General features: G+C 40.9%; 1 protein-coding gene across 5 annotated transcripts in view; it reads right to left on the reverse strand.

Moving 5' to 3' along the window:
* Nucleotides 1-21,457, reverse strand: part of PRR16 (proline rich 16) — a 387,870-nt gene that overhangs the window by 191,044 nt on the left and 175,369 nt on the right. For 2 of the 5 annotated variants that reach the window (XM_039244959.1, XM_039244957.1), the window contains 2 exons: nt 15,619-15,675; nt 11,960-12,121 (listed from right to left, as the gene is read on the reverse strand). The exons of 1 other annotated variant lie outside the window; for it this stretch is intronic. In XM_039244959.1, coding sequence (XP_039100890.1) covers nt 11,960-12,118 — 159 coding nt within the window. In that variant the 5' untranslated portion in view covers nt 12,119-12,121; nt 15,619-15,675. Of the gene's footprint in view, nt 1-11,959; nt 12,270-15,618; nt 15,676-21,457 lie in introns of those variants that run through there. 2 more of the 5 variants (XM_039244958.1, XM_039244960.1) reach the window with 2 other exon arrangements.

Raw genomic sequence — 21,457 nt, forward strand, 5'->3', positions numbered from 1 at the left:
TTGGCCTGGCGGAGAATTTGACCTCTACACGATGTTACCCTGGTCTACAACACAGCCTCAAAATGTTTCTTTTATTTAAAAAAAAAAAAAGGAATTCTAAATATTTGTCAAAAACATCCAGCTATCCAATCAAAGGATAATCAAATTTAAACTTTATTCTATATAAATGAATAAACTTGTTGCTTATATTTGAGCTTTAGGATCACAGGTTATTTTCTGGGGCACCTGGGTGGCTCAGTCAGTTGGGCATCCAATTTCGGCTCAGGTCACGATCTTCTGGTTCGTGACTTTGAGTTGGGCCCGCGTGGGGCTCTGTGCTGACAGCGTGGAGCCTGGAGCCTGCTTCGGATTCTGGGTCTCCCTCTCTCTGCCCCACCCCCATTCACATTCTGTCTCTCTCTCCCTCTCAAAAACAAACATTAAAAAAAAATTTTTAAAAAAAAAAAATCACAACTTTTTTTCAATTATAGTTTTATCACTATCACCAAAAGTAAAAAAGAAACAGTTACTCAGATACCTTTTTCAGCCACCGTCACAGTTTTTAGCTGTTTTACTGAAATTAAATTAAAATGTATAAATTATACACTAACACAAGCTTGGTTGCCCCATGTATGTAAAACATTAATGATTTACTTTCATAAATTTTAAAGAGAACAGTAACTGGATGCTGATTGTTTTCAACGGCGTACACACATCTTTGGCAACTGAGCGCACTGGGAGAGACTTGTCTCACAAAGTAATTTCTGGGGTTTGTAATAAGAGTTGAGATTTTACAATGCATTAACATCAGATCCAAGAATAATGTTCTAACGTGGAATAACCGGCAGCAAATGTATGAGCTTGGAAGGCTTGTGCTCACATCCCAAAACTCTGATGTATCATGACAGGAGTTCAGCAGCTTCCTAAGCAGAGAGAAATCAATTAAAATGGAAAGTGACACGAATGTTTCTGCCATCATTCTCCACTCAAGAAATAACATTCTGGCCCTTTACACATTCCACATTGCTTTAGAGAGCCTTCTTTCACCCCTGAAGAGGTGGTACCCTATGGCAGATGACTTTCTTCAGTCCCAGTCCTACAGGCTTCTTCATGATTATATCTTTTATTGTCTTCAGCACAGTGTGTTACATAAACCAAAATTTCAATAAGTCTTTAATTCATGAATTAATGTCATATTATTAAAACAAGGGAAAATGCTGTTTTGAGACTAGTTTCAAGAGAACATGCTTAATTTATGATAAGCGCTGGAAACATTTCATCCCGTGTATGATGTATCTGTCATATAATCTTTAGACACATGAGCATTCTATTCTTTGGGGAGAGTAGTGAAGTGTGTGTGTGCGTGTCTGAAGTAAATTGCTGATAAACCACCCATGTGCCCCTGGCATAAAAACCATGAGATTACAGCCATCAGTATTTCTTTTCGTTTTTTTTTTTCTTTTTATGTATCCAGGACTTTTGATCTTGAAAATTATGGGTTTCAAGTAACCAGCTGAAAATTAAAAATGAAAACAAAACACACAAGCAATCATTTGTTTTGTGTCATCACCTGAGTTACTCTCACTTACCCAAGAGTCCCTCACTATCTGCAAAACCTTATTTTCTTATGAGCTTTTGTTCCTTGAGAAAGATCCAGGGTTTTGTGAAACTTTCAAAGGGCTCTGCGATATGGGTGGAAAAATTAAGAACCACTGCTGCTACAAGGTAATTGATTTGACTGATATATATCTATAGATATAGAGATACATAGATAGAGATAGAGATAGGTAGAGATATAGATAGAAAGATAGATAGATAGATAAGAGATATTAACTTGTTATTTTTCTGCAGCATGAACATAGTTGGAAATCTTAGCATAAGGTTTCATACTAGGCAAGAGGCAAATAAATACCAACATACCTGTTAGCTTTCACGTAGTACTACAGAAGGGAACTTGTTAGAAATCATCAAATTTGCTTTCTTCTAGCAAGTATGGTGCATATTATCTGCAGCTGAGAATCTGTTTATAGCGTGCCAAACACCATAATAACGGATGCACTGGGCACAGGTATGTAATTTGGGCTCACTTCAATTATTCTACAAGTAAACATGTATCCCAAATGCCAATTTGAAGTAGCATGTGCAAAGCAGAAAGAGAGAAGACAAAAATCTTAAATATAAGATCTGTCTCACCAATGGCAATGATTTTACCTAAAGAGGGGTCCAGAAGTTCAGTTCCTTTAGAATCTGCATCTTCTTCCATTTTCAAAAATAAAAAGAGCACATAAGGCTACATCTGTCCTGAGCAGACAGGTCACCTCATGAGCGTGCTTTGCTGGGACAATACCTAGATGTATCTATTTCCTCCTTTTAATTAACGTTACTTTCTGGCTCTTAGTGCCAAAGAAGCACTTACTATAGGTTCCCAGGTCTTACAGGAAATTTTAGATTAAAGCAGTTCTTCCTAATGGACTAACTTTGCATATAATGAAAACACTTATATCCAATGCAATTCCAATCAAAACTGCACCAGCATACTTCTCAAAACTAGAACTATCCAAAAATTTGTATGGAACCACAAAAGACCCCGAATAGCGAAAGTAATACTGAAAAATAAAACCAAAACGGGAGGTATCACCATCCCAGACTTCAGCCTCTACTACAAAGCTGTCATCCTCAAGACAGTATGGTATTGGCACAAAAACAGACCCATAGACCAATGGAACAGAATTGAGAACTCAGAAGTGGACCCAAAAGTATACAGCCAACTGATCTTTGACAAAGCAGGAAAGAATATCCAATGGAAAAAAGACAGCCTTTTTAACAGATGGTGTTGGGAGAACTGGACAGCAACATGCAGAAGAATGAAACTAGATCATTTTCTCACACCATGCACAAAAATCAACTCAAAATGGATAAAGGACCTGAACGTGAGACAGGAAACTATCAACACCCTAGAGGAGAAAGCAGGAAACAACCTCCTTGACCTCCACCGCAGCAACTTCTTACTTGACACATCCCCAAAAGCAAGGGAATCAAGAGCAAAAATAAACTGTTGGGACCTCATCAAGATTAAAAGCTTCTGCACAGCCAAGGAAACAACCCAGAAAATTAATAGGCAACCAACGGAATGGGAAAAGATAGTTGCAAATGACATATCAGATAAAGGGTTAATATCCAGAATCTATAAGGAACTCACCAAACTACACGCCCGAAAAACAAACAACCCAGTGAAGAAATGGGCAGAAGACATGAACAGACACTTCTCCAAAGAGGACATCCAGATGGCCAACAGACACATGAAACGATGCTCAGCATCCCTCCTCATCAGGGAAATACAAATCAAAACCACACTGAGATACCACCTCACGCCAGTCAGAGTGGCTAAAATGAGCAAATCAGAGAACTCTAGATGCTGGCGAGGATGTGGAGAAACGGGCACCCTCCTACACTGTTGGTGGGAATGTAAACTGGTACAGCCCCTCTGGAAAACAGTGTGGAGGTTCCTCAGGAAACTAACAATAGAACTCCCTTATGACCCAGCAATAGCACTGCTAGGAATTTACCCAAGGGATACAGAAATGCTGAGGCATAGGAGCACATGTACCCCAATGTTCATAGCAGCACTCTCCACAATAGCTAAAACATGGAAAGAGCCTAAGTGTCCATCAACAGATGAATGGATCAAGAAGATGTGGTTTATCTATACCATGGAATACTACATGGCAATGAGAAACAATGAAATCTGGCCATGTGTAGCAACATGGATGGACCTTGAGGGTGTTATGCTGAGCGAAATAAGTCAGGCAGAGAAGGACAAATATCATATGTTTGCACGTATAGGAGGATTAGGAGGAACTTGACGGAGGAACAAGGGGGAGAAGAAGGGCGGAAATGGTGGGGGAAAGGGAGAGAGGCAAACCATGAGAGACTCTTGAATGCTGACAAAAACTGAGGACTGATGGATGTGGGGGGGAGGGGGAGATGGGCATGGAGGAGGGCACTTTGGGGATGAGCACTGAGTGTTATGTAGAAACTAATTTGACAATAAACTATTTGTAAAAAAAAAAAAAAAAAAGGAAAAAAAAAAAGAAAACACTTATATCCATATTATACTGGTTAAAAAATAAGAGTTTAGAATAAAGTTGTTTCTGGTACCCCCTTATGTACATGGAGGGGGGTGGTTATAATCAATATCACCAAAAAAACCACGAGAAATCTAATTATAAAAATACATGTGACCTTGTTAGCTCAACAAGTTTGTGCCTGGTAGAGGGTTAAACAAGTTGTTCTCTCCATCAGTCGTAGCAAAAAGCTAGGAAACCCCAAACATGTCAGAAAACTTAAGGATACTACATCCCTTCTGAGACCATTTGATAACACCAAAAGAAAATAAAAGTTTCCCAAATTGTTTTAAATTCATTTGAAACAGATGCAAACAATACTAGATATCAGCAAGCTCCCATATTAGTTGCTCCTTTATTTGCTGTCATAATATTTAAAAAAACTAAGTATTATTATTATTATTAACATTTTTTAATACTAAACAAGCCAAAGTTAATTCTGCAGCACATATTTATTTGGATGATGCAAATTCCAAGGTCTAATTAACTCACTATTAATTCTGGCTTAAGATTGGTACCCAAAATTGAGTGCAACTCACAAAAACAATGACTGTTATCATGAATTAATAATTACAAAACAAAAATAAAAAGATTAGCTTCACATAAAATTTAAAAAACAGTGTCTGGTAGATGAATGGATAAAGACGATGTGGGATATATACTGTGGCATACTATTCAGACATAAAAAGAATGAAATCTTGTGACCTGCAACATGGATGGACCTGGAGGGTATAATACTAAGGGAAAAGTCAGAGAAAGGCCAATACCATATGATTTTGCACATAGGTGGAATTTAAGAAACAGAACAAAAAAACAAAGTAAATAAGACAAACAAAAGAACACACTCTTTAAATACAGAGTGGTTGCCAGAGGGGAGAGGGGCAAGGGGATGGGTGAAATAGATGAAGGGGATTAAGAGTAAATTTATCTTGGGGCACCTGAGTGGCTCAGTGGGTTAAGCTTCTGACTTTGGCTCAGATCCGATCTCCCAGTTTCTGGGTTCGAGACTCAGTTTGAGCTCCACATCCAGCTCTGTGCTGACAGCTCAGAGCCTGGAGCCTGCTTCAGATTCTGTGTCTCCTCTCTCTCTGCCCCTCCCCTACTTGCTGCCTCTCTCTCTCTTGAAAATAAACATTAAAAAAAATTATTTTAAAAGAGTAAACTTATCTTGACGAACACTGAGAAACTTACAGAACTGCTGAATATTTATTTTGTACATCAGACACTAATATAACTCTGTATGTTAATTTTACCTGAAGAAAGAAAAAAGAAAAGAAACAATGTCTATATATACTGCTGCTGAGAGTAAAAATTCCCTGGAAAACGTCTGATAGGGATCAAAAGCTCAAAAACTTTCACACTCTTGACTTCAAAGAAAATGTAAACAACAAGTTAGGAAAAGTCACAGGCACTAAAATGCCTGGCACTCAAGCCTTGCAAGTGACCTTGAGCAAGTGACTTATCTCTGGCCTCTGTTTTCTTATCTGTAAAATGGCATAATAGTACCTTTCTCATATGTTTGTTTTTAGTATTAGAAGATTTAATATAAATAAATATACTTAAAGAGTACTAATGCAGAGAATAAAAATCTACCTCTTAGCTGTTTTCATTGCCAAAGTGGTTCTAAAATTTGAGTGATATTTAACAATCACAAAAATTCGTAAAATGATAGAATGTCCCACATTAGAGGATTTATACAGTAAATAACAGCAGATCTACATAATCATTATGATCTAATATTCTTCAAGAAAGCAAAAACTATCATTGTATACAATTTCATAATTTTATATGACTTCATCTATGTTAAAAATATGCATACAAAATGACTGAAGTGAAATATAGCGAAATGTTTAACATATCTAGTTCTACTTGACATTAAAGGTAATTTTAATTTTCTCCTGGGTAATTTTTAGTTTTCTACAAACTTTCTAGAATATTCACATATTCTATTGCTTCTGAAATCAGAGAAACAAATGAAATTAGTTCTTTAAAACAAAGTACCCATGAGAGTGGGTTTGGGGGAAGGATGAATAAGTAGAGCAGGGAGCATTTTTAGGGCCATAAAAATGTATGATACCATAAAATGGACACATGTCATTACGCATTTTTCCAAACCCAGAGGACCCACAATGCCGAGAGAGCCATATAATGACTGTGAACTTTGGGTGAGTATGATGTGTCTGCAGAGATTCATCAGGTGTAAGGAATGCACCACTCCCACAGGGGATGCTGATAACGGGGGATGCAACGCATGTGTGGACTCTGCGATATTCCAGAAATCTGTCCCTTCACCTCAATTTTGCTGTGAACCGAAGTCTGCTCTAAAAACAATAAATTTTAAAAATTTTTAAAAGAAAAAAAGTACTGTTGTTATTAATCTACTTCAGGCTTGGACACATATTTCAATCAGAACTCAATCAGTGGCCTATTAGAACTTGACCCCTCTAATTCCCAAAAATGGCAATGAAATTTTTCATGAACTAGTTCTGCAGAAGGATCTGTAGTTTAATTTGTTTGGGAAAATATGTTTTACTCCAACTTGCATTTCTATCTCTTTTGCTACATTTTTATTTAAATACCTGAGACCCTCAGAACAGTAAGGGTAGAAGAAAAAGTAATCCAGGAAACCATGAAACCTACTGCACTGGTTTATTATCTATTTAGCTCACTATTGCCTGAAGCACATTATCTATTTATTACTTTAAGGTTGCTTGAGTTTCTTATCGGCTAATTCCTTGAGTCTTGAATGGTTTTAATGCATCGAAAACAGAGACAGTGAAAGATGGTTATTGGTTATCTTTATTTTCTCAGAACCATTCTGTTCTTCCAGTAACATGCTAAGCCCTCATGCTTAAGACAAGAAAAATGAAAAAAAACATTTTAGTATTTTGTAAATATACTTGAGTTTAAGGAGTCAAACTGTTAACAGAGTGTAGTAAAAGTAGAGCTATTTGCTACAATTGAACTGTGAAATTTCTTCTTTTTTAATTTTTTAAAATGTTTTATTTATTTCTGAGAGAGGGACAGATAGCGTGAGCAGGGGAGGGTCAGAGAGAGAGGGAGATACAGAATCTGAAACAGGCTCCAGGCTCCGAGCTGGCTGTCAGCACAGAGCCCAAGGCGGGGCTCGAACCCATGAACCGTGAGATCATGACCTGAGCTGGAGTCGGACACTTAACCAACTGAGCCACCCAGGGGCCCCTGAACTGTGAAATTTCATTCATTCATAACTTTAGAACTTGGAAAATATTGCAGAGATCAGTCTCTATAATTTGTTCTAGTAATGAATTTTATATGCATGGACTTGTTAACCAAAAAATATTTGGTAGGATTTCCTAGAGCAATAAACTACAGAACTCACTGTGAATAAGCCATCTGAAAAGAAAACATTTAAGAATAAAAATAATCTTTCTTAATTTTTTTAATGTTTATTTATTTTTGAGAGACACAGAGAGACAGAGTGCAAGCAGGAGAGGGGTGGAAAGAGAGAAGGAGATACAGAATCTGAGGCTGGCTCCAGGCTCTGAGCTGTCAGCACAGAGCCCGACGCAAGGGTCGAACCCATGGACCGTGATATCATGACCTAAGCTGAAGTGGGGAGCTTAACTAACTAAGCCACCCAGGTGTCCCTAAAAAAAAAAATTTTGCAGGTAATTGTTAACTCTGTCAATTCTGTTTTCATCAGTCCCCAAATGGATCACTTCCAAAGGGTTTTCAAACTTTTCAAAATTAAACTTAAGGTTAATTTATTTCTATTTATGACCTCATAAGAAAAATCATGGGTGCTTTCCAGTCCACAGCCACACTACTAATATAGCTTCCCACCTAAGTAGTACAGTCACTGAATGATTCCAGGGCACAGAAAGAATAACTGATCTTAACTGGGTTCTCTATGACAGACATAGCTACTTATAAGTCTTAGCAATAAATTAATAAATTATATGTACATTTATTACAGATATATTTATATATGTGTATATACACACATAATTATATTTATCAAATATTTAAATTTAATAAATTAGACTTATTAAACAAGTAATATATGCATATATTCAACCCATTAGCAGTCTTACTACTTCAAATTATAAAATGAAAACACTAAAAAAAGTTCAAAGTTATAATCAGTCTAAACTAAATCAGAGTATAGCTAAACAGCAATGAATTTTGTTTCCAAATCAAAGGTTCTTTATTTGATATTTCAGTGTCTCCCTACCCAACAAGATCTGTGATACCATATTAACATCAGTATTTGATGCGAAACAATTTACCAGTGAGATCTTCATAAAAGAACAGGCAAATAGATACCCAAAGATGTCAGATTATTTGACAACTATTTTTAAAAAGTAGTAACTTTTTTCTATTTTTCTTAATTAAAAAAGTATACGGCCAAACCTAATAAACCAATGATGGCTAATGTTATTGCTAAAACTCCGTAGTTTCACCACTATTTTCTTCTTTTTTTCAATGTGCAGAAAAAGCATCATGGATTAATATTGTATCTCCTGCTAATTTCCTCTCCTCTCTACTTCTTCAGATTGTATCCACATCTCAAAGCTCTAAAATCTTCTGTTTTGACTCTTCATCCACCCAAAGGATTAGTCCTTCATGAAAAACTCAATGTATCCAGTTTTAAGACCTGGATAGGTGATCTCCTGCATATGGCATTGATCCATTTGTGTTAACTATGGATCTGAATAAATTGGAAGGTCCTTAAAATTCCTATCTTATCATCCTTTTTAAGCTTTGACTTTCTTCACCAAACACTTGCTACATTACTAAGTGCATAGCAAATATCACTGTATAAATCTACATACACTAATTCTTACTCTCAGTTCTGCTTTTAATTCTCAAGCCTATTATATCAGAGTGAGAGTGGCCATGAAAAGCAGTAATAATGCCCTTTGACACTAGTGATGTTCAAAGACAGGAAAAATGCATCCCAAACTAATGTTTTGAGCATTTTAAAAAATGGAATATTCAAAAAAGAATAATGTCTTCTAGAAAAGAAAAAACAGAAAAGAAAAACAAATACTATATGGTGACTGATAAAGTGATCTAGTCATAATCACTTCTTTTTCTAATTTCTGTTCCAAGCCAATAAGAACCCTTGGCTAATTTATATCATGATAGAGTATGGCCTAAAGGCATAGCACTGCCAATAAAGGAATTTGATTTCTAAATATAACAGTGTATATTCAATATATACCAGTGATAAACTGCCAGAATAGTGAATACAACAAATGATGAATTAGTGAAATTCATATTTACAAGTCACAGATCTAGAGACCAACAAGGTTTGCAATTTTACAAAGTTTTCAGTTACTCCTCCATACAAACCTACATCAAAGGTATATTCAGTCACATGACCAGTATTATCTTCAAAAGATAAATGCTGAACAACTGCAAGATGTCATAGGTTAAACATGCCCTATAAATATTTGTTCTCAAAATAACTATCATTCATACTATAAAAATGGCGAATGCTCTGAGATTCAGCCTTAGCATATACAATTCCATGAGTAAACCCAGGAAGATGATAGTCTCACAAAAGTCATTAACAATCCCACTACATCACTTATCATTCATTAATTTCACTCTTAAGGCGAAATTTTTACACAAACAGACCCTGGCAGCCCATCAAAGATTCCAAAGCATTAAGTCAAAATTTTATCTCTGGCTCTGTCTAGAAGACAGATGCTTTCATTTACTTGGTTGTACGTTATTTACGTTTTCCCATACTTCTTATAAACGACCTGTGTTTGTTTTTTCCCTTATAAAACCTCCAACAAATGAAGACACAGAAAGAGGAAAAGAGAGACGCAGAGACTTCCTGATTTACTGCTTTGTGATTGTAATCAAGAGCCTTAGGGAGGTTAAAAGTTTTAGTGTAGATCTACCTGGTCTCCAAAAGCCTACAGAATAATGAGGCAAAGCAGAACGAGGACCATGTGCAGTTCCTCTTTATTTATTCTGCCTAAAAGAGATCCTGGAGTGACACATCCTAACATGGAAGCATGTGCCTATAAATGCAGAGTTTTGACTGCTTTATCTGTTACTTCCAGCCCCCTGCCTAAGACAGTAAACACATTACTTTGCTGATAAAGGTTTCCCACACTCCCCATGGTAAAAACCTCAACTAAGACAAAATTCTGCCAAAAGGAACATGCCCATTTTTTTTTCATTTTTTAAAACGCCATAATGTTTCAGATGAAAACACAGCCTGCCAAAGATGTCAAATAAAAGAATAACAAAGAGATGAACAGCATCTTTAGACTTGAATTTCAATGCATAACCTCGCCATCTGTCAACCAGTTGTGAAGCAATGATCCCAGAAAAGCCCTGCCAACAGCAACAACTTAGATCCTTGCACCTATCATCTGTATCAATCTCCACTCTCAGGACCTCAGTGGTAATTATGCTGTCTATGCAACAACCTACAGAAATGGCATGTGCCACCGGCAAACCGAACCCTGCCAATGAATGGGTCATTTTAACAGATTTTCATTTGGTGAAATGAATATTACCTAGAGGTAATGGGAAATCGGGGGAGAAAGGGACTTGGGCTGTGGGGGAGGGGTCTCTTTCCTCACGTTTGGATTGGAAATTGGATGCAGGAGGTTAATCTCTGGAGGCCAGACATCCAAACAACCCTCAGTCTCCTCCCACTTGGCCTCAGGAACAGGAATACAATTTGGGACTTCGCGTCTGCCCCACTCCCTCCCTTCCCGCCGAGGCCACCACCTTAGAAGTTAGTCTTAGCTCTCGCACCCCTGCGGGTGCGGACTCCCTGACCGAGAACCGCACCGGCAGTCCTTCGCGAGCGGAACAGCGGGCTCGGCCTCGGCCGCCGGGCCGGGCTCCCGGGCGACCCCGCCCCTCCCCCACCCCCGTCGCCTGGAGCAGCCGCCGGAGTTACGCAGACTCAGCCCCGTCACCTCCCCGGCTGCTTTCAAACCCGATCACAGGGGTTACGGGTGGGAGGCCAGAAGTGGAACCGAGGGGCAGGGTGAACGGGGAGCGGGAAAGAACCCAAACAGTCCGGTTCGCAAGAGCCCGGACCCCAAGCGGCAAGACCCCCGGTGCACGCACACCACACCCGAGCGCACACGCTCACCGACGCGCCCAGCTCCCCACGTTCAAAGCCAAGCGGCTACAAGATGGGAGGAAAGAAGGAGGTGGGGTGGCGGGAAGGCCCGGAGTTACGGGGAGCGACGTTCAGAGAGCAGAGGATGCTTCAAGAACCGCGAAAGTGAGAAAGTCCGAGACCCCCTTCTCCATCCCCAAGTCTGGGCTGCCCTGCCTGCAGCCCCGGTCGCCTTCCTCCCAGCGCGGCTCAGGAGGCGGGGAGGGGAGCCAGAGCCGAGCTTCCCCCAGGTTGCCCTCCCCGGCCTGGCCCAGGGCCCGGAACCCAGCCCCCTCCAGCCGCGGCTTGGGGAGGCTGCCAGGCGAGGAGCGACTTGCCAAAGGACTCTGGGGGAGCAAGAGGGCAGGACGGGAGCATTTTGCACGCTCCGGCCGGGCTGCTCATTGCTTCCTCTGTCGACACACCCCCAGTGAGCCCCCCTCCCCGACATTCCACGCACACAGATACAGAGACACGCACGCGTTCGCCCTTCCCACGATCCCAGGTGCATCGATTAAAACACTAGTTGATTTCTTCCTGATTAAAAAGAAAAAAAAAAAAGTGCAGCAACTCTTTTCAGGAGTCGCCGGAGCAAAGAAAGTCCGTCTGCAGACGTCTTTCACCACTTTGCGAGGAGTTAAGAAATCTGACGGTCCCCACTGAAAACGGGACCGGAACCCCGAGCGGGGCGAAAGGTGACGAACTCCTTCCCCACCCCCGCGCCTCTCACCTCCTTAAGTTCCTTGGCCACGTCCTTCAGGTCGCCCAGGACTAATTCCAGATCCTCCACGATGATCTTGATCTGTTCCTTCACCTTGGTTTTGGAGGCTGCCGGCGGTCCCTCGGCTGGACAGGGCGAGGAGGGGGTCCCCTTGGACTTGGCTGACATTCTCTGGGGGCAGGCGAGGCAGGTCAGCACAGGCGGGCGAGCGGAGGCTGCTGCGCGCCCCCATCCCTGGCGCGGCCGCGGCCGCCCCGAGCCCCCCACATCTTGGACGCTCCCCGGGCAGCGGCGGGTGGCTGCGCGTGGCGCTCGGCAGGGCGGCCGCACCGCGGTGCTGCCATCAACTCCCCGAGACGCGGCGCTGGGCGCCGGGCTGCAGACGGGCGAGCAGCGCGCCTGCGCCTCCTCCCGCCGCCGCCCGCCGCTCTCGCGCACACACGCGCTCGCTCCCCGCCCGCGGAGACGGCCGCCCGGCCGCCGCGCCCCGGGCCGTCCGCTGCAGTCCCCGCGGCCCGGCGCTCCGGGAGCCGTCGCCGGCCACCTGGGCGTCCGCGGGCGGGGACGCGGGTCCGCGCCCTGCCCCGCCCCGGCCGTCATCCTGAAAGGCCCCGGTCTCCGCAGCCGGCTGGGGGTGGTTCTCACCCCTCGCCGCCTGCCTGCCTTCTCTCCCGCCAGCAGAGCCCTGGGTCCCCACCACACTTTAGGACAAAATGGAAAGAATCCCCCGTAGGGCCAGGAGTTGCATTTAGGGGCAGTAAAGCGACCCTAAGTGTGTATCGATGACCAAAGTATGTTCCGAAGGCCTCCAATCATTTCCCTGGTTCACCTAGGAGTTAAACAGAGGTGTTCCTACTTCTACAGGTAAAGAGAGAGAGAGAAATGTGCATAAAGACCCCTCACCCGCTGGAATAATGAAATCCAGCCACTGTTCTTGAACGAGGTGGCCTAATCCTGCTGAGTCCACAAAACTAATAGCGGATGTAATAATTTCACGTCCCCACACCAAAAATCCCTCAGGGAGACTGTCTGAGTCATCTTAGCTGTACTTATCTGGGACAGGTTCTCTCTCTCTCTTCCTCCCCCCCCACCCCACCCCAACTATCCTTTTTGTTTTCATGACCGATGCTGATGTATGTTTTGGGTAGAGGGCGGGGGGGGGGGGGGGGACTCGGGTCTAGATCTTTCCTCTTGAAAGAGCTGAATAAGAAGAGTTTGCTTCCAACTTTTTTTTTCCCCTATCAATTTTTTTTTTAAACCTCCATTTCAAGTCTTTCGCTACTAAATAGGAAATAACTTTCTGACTGTTCTGTCAAAAGGACTCAAGGAGGGGAGCTAAGAGGAAGGCTTCAGTCTCATTCTCAGTAAGTGGTTCCCATTCTCATTAGCTAAAGTTTTAATTTCCTTAGTAACAAACCCATGGGCTATTAGCTACTGACCTGGCAGGATGGCTTTACTTTATTGTCTTCGGTGCACAGGACTCCAAATCATTATTTTAATAGGCTTCCCATTTTGGTCCTGCCTTAGCAGGGCCCTTGTTTCTTGCTTCTCACACCCCAGGTTGCTCCAACAAGCCTCTACAGATGAAGGAAATCTTGGAAATTCTCCCTTTCTGAGTTCCTTAAACCCTCCATAATCCATCAACTGTCTTAATTCTGAACACTTTACCTTGACAAAATCATTGGAAGTCATATATGAATATGGAAAAAAAAGACACACCAGAAGAAATAAATTATAAATTTAGATAGGATGTCCCAGCAGGGGCTGTCGGGAGACAATTAAAACAAGGAAAGAATGAAAGAACAAGTGTGCAGTAAGAAAATTGGAGACGAGAAAAAGGAAGAAATAATTAGAAGTGCTCAATAAGCAATATGCTCAATGTCTCCGAGGTAGGGAGAATAGATTTCTTTTTCCTAAGTTCCTTTGTCTCTGCAGGTTTTTTATTTATAAAGATATAACAGGTAAAATAATTTTATCAGGTTTACAAGCTCTCCTGGAAATTTCTGATCTTTAATGATACCCTTATTTCATACGTGAATAAAAGACAAATGGTCAGAAATGGCAGGAGACCATATTGAAAAAAGAAAAAATGCTTTTTCTCTAGATTTGAATTTTTGACTCTCAGTTGTAGGTAAGTAAATACAGAAGCCCGCAAAACTCAAAATATGATTTTAGGCAAGAATATTGGAGAAGAGGAAAGGAAGGGTTGTCTTCCTTTCCACTGACAAAATAATACTCTTACACTATAAGAATAGATCCAGGCGGTGCCCCTGGGTGGCTTAGTCGGTTAAGCGGTTAAGCAGACGAATTTCGCTCGCGTCATGATCTCACGGTTCGTGGGTTCGAGCCCCGCGTCGGGCTCTGTGCTGACTGCCAGCTCAGAGCCTGGAGCCTGTTTCAGTCTGTGACTCCCTCTCTCTCTGACCCTCCCCTGCTCACGCTGTCTCTCTCTCTCCTAGAAATAAATAAAACACTAAAAAAACCGAATAGATCCATGCTACTCTGAATATCCTTCACTAAAGATATGATATGCATTGGTATCAATGGACTAAAGCATTCTGGCTCAAAATCAAATAATAATTATTACTCTAAAATATACCATCCATATCCATATCACCATTTATTCTTAAATAATTGATATAGATAGGCTGTCATCTATCTAGATCCGCATTTGAATGTAATATGGAGTCGAGCAATAGGGGAAATTTTTAAATGGAATTCCAAATTCAAACTAAAAACCTGATAGGACCCTATCAGTGGTGGCTACCACTATCTTCCAGTTATTAAGCAGGTATGGGTAAAATATTCCTAAAGAAGAAATTCTTACAAAGAGAGTTAAAAATATGAGGGGAAGAGAGCAGAATGATAAGAGCACATAGACATAAAGTCTATTTAGTTTTTTACTTTTTTTTTTTTTACCATTATGGAAAAAATCATTCTTTCCTTTGGCTTATCCTGGACTCTCAGAGGTTCATATATGATGTTTTAAAGCCAAATTATGGGGACCACACAGTAAAAGTGACACATAGTAAAATTTACAATCAATTGGTCCATAAATTAATTTATGTACTAGTACCAGCTGCAAATAGGTACATCCTCAAACCTCATCACTTATAAACTTAGACGCTATTACAGATTTCTAAATAGAAAAGGAAAAGTCTTATTCACAGAAGTGATCCTGTACCCAGCATTTTAATCTTCCTGTCTCTTTATCTATATTTTCTGAGTTTTGCAGCAAGAAGGATTGGATAATTATAGGAGATCATCTAGTGGTTGTTTTTTTAGTTACAAGCACTTATCAGTACTCTTGAGCGTGTGTGTGTGCGCGCGTGCACACGTGTAATCTATTCCAATGGATCACTATTAATTAACCTGTAGAAAATGTTAGGACACTGACATAATTTTTAATTCACAAAGAGATCAAGAATATTCCCAAAAATACTTTGTTCCATTTTCTTGGCAGTAGCTCTTATTGATGCTCATTACCTTAAGAATGTTTATTGATTCTCAAAAAAAGGATGATATGCGTAATATAACATCAGTTTTAATGGTTTGACTTTTGGTTTTCTTTTTCTTTTGCATGAACTTATTTTTGTTTGAAAAGTCTAATAAAGTCATCAGAGATATTTGAAAACATCAAAAAAAAAAAATGACAACACTGTTCTTACCAAAACAGTTTTCACTGGGGGATTGAGGAGTAGCGTGGTGGAGAAGGACACCCATGTCTGAAAGATAAAATGTTGTCAGTGAAACACAGCTGAGAGAAATTGGGAAATTTCTCCATATATACATTGACTATTAAATAAATATAGCTCATAAGTCTGGGGAGTGGTTCTCAAACTGGAGTGTGTTAAAGCACTGATTACTAGATCCTACCCCCAGGGTGTCTGATCAAGTAGGTCTGGGGTAGGGTCTGAAATTTGCCTTTTAACATGTTTCTAGGCTGCTGGAAAGGGGCCACATTCTGAAAATCATTGGTTTGAGAGATTAAAAGAAAACTTTAGGTTTCTTTTTAGCTGGAGTAAGCCTTAAAGATTATCTAGTTCTATCTCTTTATGTTGTAGATGAGAAAACCAAGGCCTTGGGCAGTTAAATGGTACATCACTGTTTCATATCTAAGGAATACAAATTAAGAGCTAGAACTCTGTGTTGACTCATACATTTTGTGGAGTGGCCTCCATTTGTTTGGAGAAATGTGTCCTTTTGATCAACTGCTTTTGATGTCTACCCCTGATAGATAAATGCATATTGGTTTAAAAAAACGTGATCTGGAAGTTTCAGTAGAAGCCTTTAAAGTCAATGGACTTTAACTCAACAACAAAAAAAATTTAAATGGCTACTCTAGGCAAGAATCTATACTATGGAGGAAATGTACAACTAGGTTTAGCAAGACATAGTCCTAGCAGGAACAATTTTAGATAATTGCACACATGACTCTAATATAAAAACTGAGATTACCTCAGAGTGTCTAATCTTGCCCTCTTTCCCAACTGTAGTCAGTTTATTTTACTTGACATCCAAAGTCAATATATACTTGGCTTTAAAAATTTTTTTTTTTACTTTTTATCCATGTGAAAGAAACTGAACTTTTGTTTAACTCAACAAAGGAAATTATTTCATAGCCAAAGCAAAGTAAGGATAGAAGTATCTTCGAGTAGGATTGGAGCCAGAAATTCTAAGACCATTGGGTCTATTTCTTTCTGTCCCTGTATCCCACCCTGTTTTTGTTCATTCTTTCTCTTAAACTCCTTCCTACACAAAGTTAAAATGTGGTCACCTGTAAGTCCAGGCTCACATTTTCACAACTTTTGTATCTAGAGAAGAAAAAGATCATCACAGCAAGTTGCCAGAAGAGGGCTTTGATAGATCTAGCTTAGATATGATATGGACACATGAGCTAATTACTATGACTGAGTTGGGTGCAAAGCTGCTATCAGAGTTGTGCCATTTTTATAGAAAAGGCTTACATTATTGTACTTATTCCTATGATTTTCCAGTAGGTGGCACTAAAACAAGTTATTCTAACAAAATCTGTATATTATGATAATTTTCTTATATGGAAGTAAAGTGTTTTCAGGAAGCAAAATCTTTTTCTGATTCACACAGAGAAAGACCCCATATGAATCAGCAATCTGTATGTGACAAACTGAGGGTGAAAAAGTACAATGACCAGCCCAATTTCGATCAAGTTGTCTATACCTGCGCCGTTATTTCTCCACCAAAATGGAGGTGTGCCCCTGGGGGGAAAAGGCATCCACCCTATAGACTTTAATTTGATCATATACCTTGACTTTACTCACACAAGAGATTGACATGTTTAAAAAAATTTAATGTTTATTCATTTTTGAGAATGAGAGAGAGAACATGTACACAAGTGGGGGAAGGACAGAGAGAGAGCGAGTGGGACAGAGGATCAGAAGAGCGTTCAGGGCTGACAGTAGCAAGCCTGATGTGGGGCTTGAACTCACAAAAGGTGAGATCATGACCTGAGCTGAAGTCAGACACTCAACTAACTGAACCACCCAGCACCCAACCCCACCCTCCCCCACTGGAATTGACATTTTTAAATTGCTCTTGCTTCCCAAAGCTCACTTCACTCAAGTCTTAGATTGGACACTCACTTCACCCATGCCAAGAACCCTTCATCCATTCCCATCTGAGGATCCGAGCTTTGAAGGCCTGACCTAGCCCAGAGCTGCTGAGCTGCCCCCCACCACATGTGGAAGCAATACTGAAACCATTACTCCCTTTACTCCACTCAGGAGTTTCCACTCATCCTGAATCCCTGGGGCCTGTGCCTGACATCTCATTCTGCCTCTCAGCTTCAGACTTCTGGGCCAAGTGAACAGAGAACCTGAGACTTTCAATACTCCAGGCCTGTTACAGATGTGCCAAAGAGGTGTTTTTAAAACTTGGCCCCTTGCCACGCTGCACAGTTTAATAGCTTAGCAGCCTCTTTTCCTGGAAGGCAATTCAGCCACAACCAAGGAAAACGTGATCATTTAGTAAAAAACAATACACCCTACTAGTACTAAGATCATTGACACTTCTCATTTAGGCGCCCCATTAATTTTCATAGATACTTGGCAATCACTGTTTTTAGAAGTTAAAGAGTCCTCAGTTTTTGTGTCAGTTTTTGTTTTGTTCCTCCCAAGAAAGTGAGTAAGGTGAACCAAGAATAACGGGTTTTGATAACATCAGAGAGGAGAAGTTGGCAGTAGTTATACCCTCTTTCTGCTTAAGCAATACTACTGCCTTCAGACATATGAAGCCAAGTCCTGCCAGGCATAAGGTGGCCAGGAATGCCATCCACTGTGTATGGCCAGATAGAGTATGTAGTTTTAGTTCTTCATGTGAAAACTCGGATGGAATGAACTAACTCTGCAAATAGTCTAGAGCATTCTGTACAATGCAGATTATAAGGACTTACACACCTTTCCACTCCAAGCTAGTTAACCTTGGTATAATAATTGGGGTCCATAACAAAGCTATTACTCTATTTAATTCACACACTACCTACATTTTTTAATCTTCTTGCTCATCAAAAGTCCAAGAGCTTTGGCCCAAGCCTCAACCCAAACTTGAACCGTATATTGTTATAGTCTGAATGTTTACAGGCCCCAAACATTCCTATGTTGAAGCCCTAATCTGCAGTGTGATTGTATTTAGAGATGGGGCCCTTGGGAAATAGCTAGAGTTAAATTCATGAAAGGGGGGGCCTCATAATAGCATTAGTGACTTTATAAGGAGGAGAAGAGAGAGAGAGAGAGAGAGAGAGAGATATCTCCTTCTATGAGCATGCACCAAAGAAAGGCCATGGGAGGCCACTGTGGGAAGACAGACAAGCTAGGAAGAGAATCCTCACCAGTAACTGAACTGGCAGATACCCTGATCTTGGATTTCCTAACCTCCAAAACTATGAGAAAATAAATACCAGTTATTTATAGCATTCTGTTATGGACGCCCAAGCTAAGACAGATTTTGTTTTGTTTTTCTAGCTTTATTGACATATAACTGACATATAACATTGTGAAAGTTTAAGATGTACAATGTGACGATTTGCAATACTTGTATATTGTCAAATGGTGGCTGCCATTGCATAGCTGACACCAGCATCCTGTCACATACTTACCATTTCTTTCTTGTGGTGAAGACATTTAAGATCTCCTCTCTTGAGAACTTTCACATAATACAGAGTTATTAGCTACAGTCACTATGGTGTACCATTAGATCCCCAGAACTTACTCATAACTGAAAGTTTGTACCTTTGACCAACATCTCCCCTTTTTGCCATCCCCCCACCACTGGTAACCACCACTCTACTGTCTGCTTCCATGGGTTAAGCTTTTTAAGGTTCCATTTTAAGTAATATGACACTTTTGTCTGTCTCTGTTTCACTTAGCCTCATGCTCAAGATTGGTCCAACGTGTCACAAATGGCAGGGTTTGTTTCTTTATCATGGCTGAATAATACTCCATTGAGAGAGCAAGAGAGAGAGAGGAACATCTTCCTTACCCATTTATTTGTTGAGTTTCCATGTCTCCATCCAATGTATTTCAACCGAATTCATAGGTTGTTTCCATGTCTTAGCTATTGTGAATAATGCTACCGTGAACATGGGAATACAGAAAGCTCTTTGAGATCCTGATTTCATTTCCTTTAGACATATTTGCAGAAATGAGATGACTGAGTCTGTTTGAAGACATCTGTTTGAAGACAGATTCTGATACTCAGAAGTAGGGCACTGCTGTAATAAATACATAAAAATGTGGAAGCAGCTTTGGAACTGGGTGAGGGAATTTTGAGGTATATGCTAGAACTACAATATGAGAGCTAGAATGGTGAGGACCGAGAAAGATCAATGCTGCAGTGGACGCATAAATACTCAAGAACGGAATGTTTGTAGAAATTCAGACATTACAGGCTATTCTAGTGAGGTCTCAGATGCAAATAAGGAACATGTTGGTGGAAACTAGAGGAAAGGTGATCCTCGTTATAAAGTGGCAAAGACCTTGGCTAAAATATTTTGGTACTCTTCTGTCTTCTAGAAGGCAGAACTTGGGAGCGGTGCAATTAGATATTTAACACAGGAGATTTTAGGCAAAGTATCCAAGAAGCAGTGTACCTCCTCCTGGTTGCTTACAGTATAAGGCAAGAGACAGATGAAATGAAGGAAGAACTATTAAATAAAAAGGAACCAGAACTTAAACATTAAGACAACGACTAGCCTGGTTTGCAAAAACAAACAAACAAACAAACAAACATTCAAACGAGAACACCATGGGTGTGGCTGGACAATCAATAAAGAAATGGGTGTGGATTATACAAAATGAAAACAGCCAGTTTGAACTGAAGGGGATGGACATGGGTTGAAATAAAAGGAGGCAGTCAGACTTCTTAGATCCTATAGAATTGGGTCACAGAGCTATTAGGATGTGAATGTGCATTCTCCTTCAAGAAAGGGGGAAAAGGACCCAAGGGCAATTCAGAGATCTTCTGGGCCACCATGGTGGTTTTAACAGGCTGGATAGGCTTTGAACAAAGACCTGAGGATGAGTGCATCCTGCTGGGCAGCCCCTTGCCTGGGGGGTGTAACTCAGCCCAGCAGAGCCACAGAGGTGGACCACTGCCCCAGGCAGCTAGTAAGGCAGAGCCCTGAACTAAAGAGGATTGATTATTCTCAGGCTTTAACAACTGATGAGATTTGCTTTACTAGATATTGGACTTGCTGAGGACCCATCACCCTTTCCTTCTATTTCTCCCTTTCGGAATGGGAATGTCTGCCTATGCCTGTCCCACTGCTGTATGTTGGAAGCACATTAATGATCTGTCTGGTTTCGTAGATTCACAGCTAAAGAGCAATTTTGCTTCACAGTGAATTATAACCTCTAGTTTCACACATACTGATTCCAAGGATATTTAGATGAGACTTTGGACTTCAGGCTTTGGGGATGATGCTGGACCAAGTTAAGATTTTGGGGGCTGTTGGGATGGAATGAATGTATTTTGCATACATGGGAGATGATGTTTGGGGGGCCTGGAGCAGAATGTTATTGACTGAATGTTTGTGTTTGCTTAAAATCCAGATGCTTAAGCCCTAAGCCCAGTGCTATTTGGAGATGAGGCCTTTGAGAAGTAATCAGGGGTAAACGAGGTCAAGAGGATGGGCCTTCATGACAGGATTCATGACTGACCTATAAGAAGAAGCCTTCTGTCAATACCTCTCTCTCACCCACACTGTCCCTTCCCTTGCTCACCTCCCATTCCTCCCCTCTCTCTTTCCCTGTCTCTCTCTGTGCAAACAGCAAGGAATGGCCCTATCATGTCAGGACATAGTGAGAAGGGAGCTACAAGCCAGGAAGAAAACTCTCGCTGGGAACCCTGGCACCCTGATCTTTGACTCTCCAGCCTCCAAAACTATGAGAAAATAAATCTCAGTTGTTGAAGCCACACCGTCCATGGTATTTTGTTATGGCAGCCAGAGCTCTCTAAGGCAGGTATTACCCA

This window comes from Hyaena hyaena, unplaced genomic scaffold (assembly GCF_003009895.1).
Source record: "Hyaena hyaena isolate Hyena2069 unplaced genomic scaffold, ASM300989v1 scaffold_250, whole genome shotgun sequence".
Lineage (NCBI taxonomy): Eukaryota > Metazoa > Chordata > Mammalia > Carnivora > Hyaenidae > Hyaena > Hyaena hyaena.